The following is a 10,640-nucleotide window of genomic DNA, read 5'->3' on the forward strand; positions in this document are numbered from 1 at the left end:
TTTCATTTTATTAGGGATATAGCCCACCAAATCGAAGTTAATTAAATTAAATATTCAGTTAATTTAATTAACTGTTCAATTAATTTAATTAACTTAACATTTAACTTCGGACTAATAAGTTATTTTTTTAATAAAATAAAACTTGTGTTATTTTTTAAAAGTACGGTGAGCTATTGGACTACTATCTTAATTGTGTGTGTATATATATATATATTTCAGTTTCAACCTTATTCTTCTTTATCAATAAAAGCCCCCTCTCTATCACTACCATTCTCATATCATCAGTTCTCCCACAAAAAATATTTCAACATTAATTAACTCAATCTACAGATTACGTATTTTATCATAGAAATAATATTCCGATGATGATGAGCCTAACACCATCGTCGTCTCCGGCGATACCCTCGGCGGTGGAGCTTCCGGTCCGGTCGATCCCGGGAGGGTACGGCCCGGCAGTGGTGGGACCCATGTTGGATCGGCTGGACTACTTCTGGTTTCAGGGACCGGAGAACTTTTTCCGGCGGAGGATCGAGAAACACAACAGCACGGTGTTCCGTACGAACATCCCTCCGTCGTTCCCTTTCTTCCGAGCGAACCCGAACGTGGTCGCCGTTCTCGACACGGCGTCGTTCTCGCACCTCTTCGACATGGACGTCGTTGACAAGAAGAACGTCCTCGTCGGAGACTTCATGCCCAGCGTTGACTTCACCGGCGGAATCCGAGTCGGGGCTTATCTCGACACCACGGAGCCCAAACACTCCCAGGTAAGTTAAGTTACAAGTCAGATGAGATTTTTACAAATGTCCCTTTGAAAATAAGTATCATCTTAATTTATCCCTAATAATTTATCTTGTAACCCTAGAATATATCAACAACAAAAAAAAAAAATTAAAAGAAAGTTGTCATGCCATCATTTGTCGTATTGCATGTAAACAACCAGACAGAAATGGGGTAATTTTTTCATATATTATTATTTTATTTTAATTTTGCCAATATGGACTAGCAAATTTTTTTTAAATATTAATTTTATAGATATTAATTTTTCAAACTGAAAACCATAATTTTCTGAATAAAATTGTAAATAAAAGGTAAAATAAAACGTGAAAGTAGCAAATAAAAAAAAAATATAAAAACTGTAAACATTAAGTAAAATGATAAGAATAAAATTATATACACTAAAGAAATTATATATAATAAGCATTTATGAGATTGAAAATTTGTGATCAATATTTACAAGATTAAGCTTCGGGTCGAATAATTTCTTATAGTTAACACGGTACTATTGTCCACCAAAGCCTAAATATGTATGTACTCAATTTTTGTGATTTGACTTAAGATAATGAATTATCCGTAATGAGTTATTATATCTTTAAAGATATATTAATCTCACATATAAAATATAATAGAAACCAAAAATAATTTATAAGATTATGAGCTTATTGTGAGATTAATTTTAAGATGAAACAAGAAATAGTACCGCAAAGACCTTAATTTATTATTGTTGTAAATTGTAATAATCATTCCGTAAAATATTGAAACGAAAAAGAGTTTGACTTTAATCAATCTATTTATTTTGTTGGAAAAATATCTAGTAAGACCATAGAATAATTTATAAAAGATGTTGTACGAGTCGAACAGTACGAGGATAAGCTTATTGTGGTTGAATTCGAATTCGTCTAGATTCCGACCTACTAGAAAATTTATATGCTTATTACGAGTTTAAATAAATTTCCCCCGTGAAAGTTTTGGTAAGACTTTCCACATAAATATAAGGGAAAATAACATATTTATACCATGTGTTTTAGTGAAATGTCGAGTTTAACCCTCGGTTTTCAAAAATGTCGAGTTCATACCCTCTGTTTTACTAAAATGACGAAATTATACATTCTGTTTAACTAAAATGACGAAATTATACCCTGAAATAGACAACAGTGTCACGAATATTCTTTTTTATTGACTTTTCATTGACGTTGACTATAATATTTATATATAAACACTAATTATCTTTAGTCATTCGCGCCATATATGTAATTTATTTAAAAACTAAAAATATAAACAACAGTTTCTTAATCGTGAAAAACACAGAAAGAGGTAAATTGGTAAACATCGATAGTTGATAGTCATCAAAATCGCATATTCGAACAGAGAATCAAGGATTTAGAGTTACAATTCGAACACGGAATGAAGTCATCTCTTAGAAGGTATGAGTTTTATTATTTAATTTCAATTTAAAGCTATTTTTATTTCAAAATTGAGAATTTGGAAGTTAGAGTACTAATTTAAATTTGATTCGGTTTTTCTTATATAAGAATTAATATCAATGAAAGGGAGATTTGTGACGCTGTTATTCATTTCAGGGTATAATTTCGTCATTTTAGTTAAACATATGGTATAATTTCGTCATTTTAGTTAAACAGAAGGTATGAACTCGACATTTCTGAAAACCGAGGGTTAAACTAGACATTTCACTAAAACACAGGGTATAAATGTGTTATTTTCCCTAAATATAATTCGTTTGTAATTTTGTGGGACAAAAAAATCAGAGGATAATGTTTGTAATAAGTTTCCACGTTCTTTAGTAAGACATTTCAAACATGGCTGACAACAAGAGAAAAGCCACGTCACATTACTAATACAGGGACGTATTGTACATGTATCCCCATCCTATCTCACACGTGTTTAAATCCTTTTTTAATACCCTGGTGAAAATTATTTCTAGTAGCCATTTTTTTTATACTTTATTGTGAAAATAACTCGTTAAAAGCTTTTATTACGAAAATAGTTTTAGTTTTTAACTTGTAAATAGGTTTCGCTTCTTTTTTTTTTTTTTATACTATTTTTATGTTTATAATTAAAAAAAAAAACTTATTAACTATTTTGAACTCTATTTAAAAATATATATCATTTACATTTTAATTTAAAAAGAAATAATTTTTTACCATTTGAATAGCAGCTATTTTTTTTAAAGATTTGAAATAACATCTATTTTAAAAATTTTGTACTTAAAAAAATATTATTTTTGTAATTTCTCCTAATACATGCGAGAACTGTAGAACCAATTTAAAGCCCCACACACACACACACACACACACACACACACATATATATATATATATATATATATATATATATATATATATATATATAATACATATGCATATGTGTGTGAAATTTTTAAGCTACATGTGAAGTGTTTACATTTTGGTGGTCCAATCAGCAAGGACCACGATAAACTTTTGTGTGTTACGTTTGAGTTTTTGATAATTGAAAGAGAAATGTTCTCCAATTATTTTCCACGATACAGCCCTAAGATTATCTCTTCATCATCTCTATATTCGCACCTGATTCGGGGAATATAATACATAAACTTCTCTCATGGTGTAAATATTTGTGCCTTGGAATCAAAAGTTTCACAATTATTAACCCGGAGTATAACATAAACTGTAACTCACTCTTTTCTTAGATATATTTAGTTATAGTTGATATACAAATGAAAAATTGAATTAATTGTTTAAATATACTATAAAGTTTAATCCTACTTATAGGGTAACATGATAATTAATTTCCTTCCTTTTGAACCAGTGGTTTGGAACTTCACAAGTTGTGAGGCATTGACTCTTATAGTAGTCTTGTTCAGTTAAGTAAAAAATGTAGTCTTGTTTAGCTGTAAAAAAAATGTATCAACTCCAAGAATAATATACTTTTTTTTTTTTTAAATTTACAAATACCTTATTTTTTTTTACTTTTCAGATGATTAAGCCTTATTCTAATAAAATTGTAGAAAAGTAAAAAAGTCAAATGAAACTTCAAATGAACTAGATGATACAATAAAAAAAGGTATTTATAAAATATAAACAGTTAATCCGGTATATATGAAATTAAATCGAATCTCAAGTATATGACACATGGGACCTCTTTAATTTCAAAATTTATTTTCCGTTGATGTGAAACATACGTGGGTCTCACCTGACAAGTGAGTCTTACCTCCTGAATAATTATAAATTTAAATGTTTAAGCCAAATGTAGGGTCTCATTGGTTTGTGGAAAAACATTGTAGAGCATTTACCGTTATTGGATTTGCGTGTAAGGAAAAAATAAGGTCACATATGTTGTATAGTACTAGAAATTCTATCTAAAAGTTGACGGAATCCAAGCAAAATAACACCGGTGCCAAGTTTTCATGTTCAAAAAGGGGTCCATATACCACTTTCTCGTTGTTTTTTTTTTGTTTTTTTTTTTTAAATACGAAAAACAAAAATCGGTGTTTAAAAGGTAAAAAGTTTCGCGATGGACATATTGAAGCGAAGCTCGAAGACGTGGGTCCCGGAACTATCTTCGAGCATGTCAAAGATGTGGGACACGGTGGAATCAGAGCTCTCAAAGAAGTCGCCTTCGACGTACTTTGTGCCTCTCCAAAAGTTCATATTCGAGTTCCTCTCGAAATGCATGGTCGGAGCCGATCCTTCAGCCTCGCCCGAGATCGCCGAAAAGGGTTATGCGATGATCGACACTTGGCTCGGCCTTCAGCTCCTCCCCACAATTAACGTTGGAATGGCTCAGCCTCTTGAGGAGATTTTTCTTCACTCATTTCCGTATCCTTTTTTCCTTGTTAGTGGTGGCTACAACAAGCTTTACAACTATATACTAGAAAACGGTAAATTGTTATTCCCTTTTGACTCATTTGAATTTTCTATTTTAGTTATGATTAATATTGTTTACTAATCTAAATTTCCCTTTTTTTTTCCTCAAAAAAAAAAGAAAAGAAAAAAAGATTGCACTCTTTTTTTTCATCATGCTCTGCTAATACTGACTCTAAATGATTTATTTAGAATATATATTTTATAAAAAAAACCCCTAACATACTCATTAAAGTGGCAAAGAAACAACATCACTTGCATTTAAAAAAAAAAAACAACATCACTTTGTGTGTTCGCACGTTATTTGTTTTTTTGTTTTTGTTTTGTTTCTAGATATTTTCAAAGCGATGTAGATCTGTGAAAGAGCTATGTGTGTTGCTGATCTGGTTTCATCATGTCACGTTCATTACTTGACAAATGAGGAAAGTAACATTGACCTTTCATGAATAAGTTTCACGTTCTCATATAAATATATGGAAAATAACCGCAGTACTTATTTTTCTCAAATCTCCTTGTGACAAATACATACTTGTATAGAAACTCTTTCAACACACAAAGAAAAAGCCCATGACATTTGTAGCTATAGCAATGTATAAAACATCATCTCTTATATTGATTTATATTTAAAAATTTATTTGAATTTTTGTTTTTAGGGAAAGAAGTGGTAGAAAGAGGAGTGAGAGAGTTCGGACTGAGCAAAGAAGAGACGGTCCACAACATCCTATTCGTCCTCGGCTTCAACGCTTTTGGCGGCTTTTCGGTGTTCCTCCCGACACTGATCGGAGCCGTGGCCTCTGACACGACCGGCCTCCAGAGCCGCCTCGTCAGCGAGGTCAGGTCTCTGGACGGACCAATCACCTTCGACTCGGTCAAACACCTCGAGCTGGTCAACTCGGTGGTCTACGAGACCCTCCGGCACGACCCGCCCGTGCCGCTCCAATTCGGGCGGGCCCGCCGCGACTTCCTGCTCCGGTCCCACGAGTCGGCCTTCGAGGTGAAGGAGGGCGAGCTGCTCTGTGGGTTCCAGAAGCTGGTGATGAGGGACCCGAAGGTGTTCACGGACCCGGACCGGTTTGACCCGGACCGGTTCAGGAACGACAAGTCCTTGCTGGACTTCCTTTATTGGTCCAACGGGCCTCAGACCGGCTCGCCCTCGGAGGCCAACAAGCAGTGCGCCGCAAAAGACTATGTTACCCTCACCGCCGCCATCTTCCTTGCCCTCACTTTTCAGCGCTACGATTCCATCTCCGGCTCCATGTCTTCCATCACTGCCCTCCAAAGGGCTAAATGATTTTTTTAAATTATACATTTAATATATTGGCTTTTTTTCTCTCTCTTTCTTGGGTCCTAAGGTAATCGTGTTCTTCTTGTGAAATGGTGTGATGATATGTACTAAATGTCATTTTTTATGTGATCCACAATAATTAATTCTTAGCAGTGAAGAAACATCATCTCTCAAATCTCGACGTATAATTCCTTTCCTAAACAAGGAACAAATTGGAGAATCTCTTAAATTAAGTCCCAAGTCAAAGGCTTAGAAGAACACTTTCCCTCAGATTAACAAATATGCAGGTCGGATTAACAAATAACAATTCGTGTGATGTTATATATATAACCAGTTAAAAGCAAGTATCACTTAACAAAACATATAGAAGAAGAAATCTCTTAGCTTCAGATTTCATTTCATCATCGCGTAAACAAACCAGGCTTCACTTCAGTCTCAAGGTCAGACTCTCATTTAAGCAGGCACAGTAAAAATAGGGCTAATTCTAGAACCAGGATCAAACGCTGATATACTCTTATACTCATTATAGTCATTGCAACAAATAACTCTCCGGAGACATGAAATCATTGTATATCATCTCATATCGATTAAAATAAACGAACGAAAATGAGGTACTCTGTTGATTTTCTCAGGCCAATTTCAGGTCATTTTCTCTTACTTAAACTTAATTCAATAACACCAATACCGTTCTATTTTGTGCGACTGCACATCTAATTAATAAACACACAGCTCAGATAAACAATGATTCTGCGTGTAGTTAAAGCAAGTACGCTTAGCAAAGCATAGAGATGAAGAAATTTCTTCGCTTTAGACTTCATCTAATCGTCACGTGTATAAACCTGGCTTCACTTCTGTCTCAAGCTCAGATCCTCTTTTACAATTAGACAATTACAAAAGGGCTAATTCTAGACCTAGAACCAGAACCAGAACTACAACAAAGACACTCTTCCAACCAATAACTCTCTAGAAACAGGAAATCACTGTATAGAATATTATATCATATTGAATCAAAGGAAAAGAAAGGATATGAAGTACCCTGTGGATTTTTCTCAGGCCATTTTCGGGTAATTTTCTCTTACTTAACTCAATTGAATAAACACCAACATCCTTATACTTGTGCGACTGCATATCTATCTATTCAATACACGCGCAGCTCAGATTAACAAACAATGATTTGGCGTGTTATTATGCGTAGACAAGCAAGTACACACTTTACAGCATAAAGATGAAAAAGAAATCTTCTACCTTCATATTTCACTTCATTTCATCATAATGTATATAAATCCGGCTCCATTCTCGAGCTCGAACTCTCATACAAATAGACACAATTGAAAACGGGCCAATTCTAGACCTAGAACCAGAACCAGAACTACAACAAATACACTCTTCTACTATTACTAGCAACCATTGCAAGAAATAACTCTCAAGAATCGGGAAACATTATACATTATATCAGATTATTATATAAAAGGAAAAGGAAACGAAGTACCCCGTGGATTGTTTCTTCAGGACGATTGGGCTCGGGATTTGGCGAGGCCTTCCTTCCATCCCCTTTGGCGAGCCCGGTGCTCCCACGTGGCGGTGAGCTTCTTCTGAGCGGCCAAAGCAGCCTCGGCCTTCTCGCGAGCCTCCTCGCAGGTCTCCATACCAGAAGTACACTTGTCGGCCTCCTTCAGGTACTGTGACGTCACCTTCTTGGCCTCAAGCAGAGCCATGTCCGCTCGCCGCTGCATCTCCGCCGCCTCCGCCTCCCTGAGCTTCAGCTCCTCCGCCAGAAGCTCCGAGAAGTTCTTCTCCGTGTCTTCGCTCACCTCCGGATCGCGCTTCGCACAGTCTGCAAAATTAGCGAATCAAAACCTAATCGCATTTGTAAATCGGACTAGAACTAGAACAAATAACTGTCAAGAATCAGGAAATCATTACACATCACAGTCTGCGTCGTCGTCAGCAAAACAATTGAATTAAAACCTAATCGGAGTCATAAACGGAGATCAAAGATGAAAAGCGTGATCGTAATCGAACTAACCTGAGAAGGAAGTGTTGCTGAGTTCTGCGGAGGATGAGAAAAGAGAAACCAGTCAGTGAGAGGAATTGAAGAGACAGAGAGGGATCTAGAGAGAGAGTGACCTATAGGAATGGAGAGAAGAGGCTGAGAAGAGCAGTCGCAGAGGCAGGGAGGGCAAGAAGAGGAGGCCAAGGAAGAGCCTTCCATGAAGTGCCAGTACAGAGGAGGTCCGACGATGTAGGCGGCGATACAGACGGCGATCACCGCCAGCCCTGCCTTCAGCACCGCCGGAGCGCATAGTCCGCCGGCGCCTGAGCTCTGAGTCATCGCCATTTGTTTCCGCGTCGGTGAATGACAGAGAGACAGAGAGAAAATGATCTCTTTGGAGATCTAAATAAATTATCTTTTTCTTTTCTTTTCTTTCTTTTCCTACTTGCTAGCCAATGTGAAAGCTTTATTTTATTGAATTTTACCTTGTTTGTAGAATGATAATGTATTATTAAGTTTTTTTTTTTTTTTTTTTCAAATGTGATTTCTTTGAAGGTATCAGACTACTGCATAAATTACGATTTGGACAAACAAACATAAGAAAACTAATAAAGGAGATCTATTTCTCTTTGTTTTGTAGTGGTGTGGTAGATTTCAAAGAGAAATTGATTATGAGATTAGTAGTATATAAGTGACATGAGTAAGAGAATACACATTGGTGTGTTGTGTGATCACCAATTTGTAGTATATAAATAAGGGAGCCCGAGCAAAATAGCAAAGTCAAACGTTGTAATTGTCAAAATAGCTAATTTTTGGTTTATTTTTAATGTGTAGCCAATATACCGCATTAACAGTAAAAAAAATACAAATTTGCCCTTCATTTAAATAATATCAAATCAAAATATTTGGAAGATTCTCGCGTCCAAAAAAGAAAGAAATGAAATTGGAATCGTGTGAATAAATGCCAACTCAAACAGATCCACCGTGATAAATGCATATCTAACAAATCCACCGTGATAAATGCTTATCTTTCAAACACGCAACCAAACCTACACCGCACGAGAAAAAATTCAAAAACAAAGTCAATTAACAGCAATTAACAGATATTAACGTTAATTAATAGAATTGAAATCGTTCAAAAACCTACATAACAACAATTAACAGGTATTAACGTTAATTAATAGGATTGAAAATCGTTCCATACATGAATCAGCTGGGAAGAACAAGGAAAAAATTCAAAAAAAAGTCAATTAACAGCAATTAACAGATATTGACGTTAATTAACAGGATTGAAATCGTTCAAAAACCTACATAACAGCAATTAACAGATATTAACGTTAATTAACAGGATTGAAATCGTTCAAAAACCTACATAACAGCAATTAACAGATATTAACGTTAATTAACAGGATTAAAATCCACACAAAGTCAACAGATTAAGAACAAATCAATAAGAATCCACACAAAGTCAATAGATTAAGAACAAATCAACACGTATCAACACAAATTAACAAGAACCAACAAGAGAAATACTTACCCGGATACAAGTTGGTGGGAACGCCTTGCGCATACTTGCACGTATCAAGAGGACAGTGTTCCTCCGCGATCCACGCCGCCTCACTCACGCACTCCCCGCACTCGCACCCATCCGCTCCTCCCTCGCATTGCGCCGCCGCCGCCACCGACTCATATACCGTCCTCCTGAACCCTCTGCCGCCGGAGATCTCCTCCTCCAACGCCGCCAACACCACTTCTCTCATTGCCTCCAATCCGAACCCTAACCCTAATCCGGCCGCCGCGGCGCTCTCTCCTCAAGTCGTGTGGAGAATCTTGCCCGAAGTAGAGGACGAGGAGAACTTCTCGCCGGAGAAGATCCCTCCGTCGTCGGGCTCGGACCGGAGGTAGCTTCGCCGGATCTGGATCCGAGCGAACTCCGCTTCGCCGCAGACGGAGCGGGAGATCTCAGCGAGCTTAGTCACGCAGCTCCAATACCGCTCGGCGGAGATGTATTCTTTGCACTGGAACGCGCTGGAGATGGCGCTGAGACTTGGGTTGGGCTGTTGGGTGTCGTTGGGAGAGATGACAACCGAGCTTGGATCTCCAACGCGAAGAAGAAGACCAGTGGTAGGGTTGAGAAAGAGAGAGATCACGTAATCAAATTCAAATTGTAATCGAGAAGAAATTTATTGCTGTTAATTACGAAATCAGACACATTTGACTTTCTATTTTTGTATAATTATAAAAATAACACGTTATATTCTCAAGAAGGTCATTTTCGACCAAAAAAATGGGCTGAAACGCCACATCATCAATTTTGGCTATTTTTTAAAAAAATTCTAAACGTTGGCTAATATGCAATCTCAACGTTTGATTTTGACTAGTCCGTCTAATTATTCTATAAATAATAGGGGGAAAATGATGATAATAATACTCAATGTTTTCTCAAAATATGACTTATATACTCAATGTTTTTTTCTTTGGCAAAAATCACATGTTACCATATAAATGTTCTGTTACTACTAAGACCGTTAACTGGTAGACGGAAATCCATGTGGCGTGAATCTATGTATCTGAGGAATTAAAATGTCGTAAAAATAGTTTTTTTTTAATTAAAATCCCAAACATTTAAACTAAATATGTAAAGCATACCAATATATTTCCCGAAATCCCTAAAACCCCAAAAACTTCTCTTCATCTTCATATCCACTTCTTCGATTCTTCTTCT

The 10,640-nt window shown here is 36.2% G+C and overlaps 3 protein-coding genes across 3 annotated transcripts; 1 reads left to right on the plus strand and 2 right to left on the minus strand.

Moving 5' to 3' along the window:
* Nucleotides 1-231: 231 nt before the first annotated feature.
* HPL1 (hydroperoxide lyase 1) lies at nt 232-6,071 on the plus strand. The gene is made up of 3 exons (XM_089614443.1): nt 232-764; nt 4,273-4,654; nt 5,291-6,071. The coding sequence occupies exons 1-3, from the start codon at nt 363-365 to the stop codon at nt 5,926-5,928; spliced, it is 1,422 nt and encodes a 473-aa protein (XP_089470569.1). The 5' UTR covers nt 232-362; the 3' UTR covers nt 5,929-6,071.
* A 1,068-nt stretch (nt 6,072-7,139) lies between these two features.
* Nucleotides 7,140-8,376, minus strand: LOC149407572 (uncharacterized). The gene is made up of 3 exons (XM_089614450.1): nt 8,050-8,376; nt 7,949-7,972; nt 7,140-7,756 (listed from the first exon to the last, which is right to left on the minus strand). The coding sequence occupies exons 1-3, from the start codon at nt 8,258-8,260 to the stop codon at nt 7,428-7,430; spliced, it is 564 nt and encodes a 187-aa protein (XP_089470576.1). The 5' UTR covers nt 8,261-8,376; the 3' UTR covers nt 7,140-7,427.
* Nucleotides 8,377-8,818: 442 nt separating this feature from the next.
* On the minus strand, nt 8,819-9,959 carry LOC149407573 (plasmodesmata-located protein 4-like). Its single transcript, XM_089629082.1, has 2 exons — nt 9,453-9,959; nt 8,819-8,964 (listed from the first exon to the last, which is right to left on the minus strand). Exons 1-2 carry the CDS (start codon nt 9,673-9,675, stop codon nt 8,915-8,917), a joined length of 273 nt encoding a protein of 90 aa, XP_089485208.1. The 5' UTR covers nt 9,676-9,959; the 3' UTR covers nt 8,819-8,914.
* Nucleotides 9,960-10,640: the final 681 nt, after the last annotated feature.

Source organism: Urtica dioica, chromosome 1 (assembly GCF_054948205.1).
Source record: "Urtica dioica subsp. dioica isolate 48M chromosome 1, U.dioica_male_clone48M_v1_H2, whole genome shotgun sequence".
Lineage (NCBI taxonomy): Eukaryota > Viridiplantae > Streptophyta > Magnoliopsida > Rosales > Urticaceae > Urtica > Urtica dioica.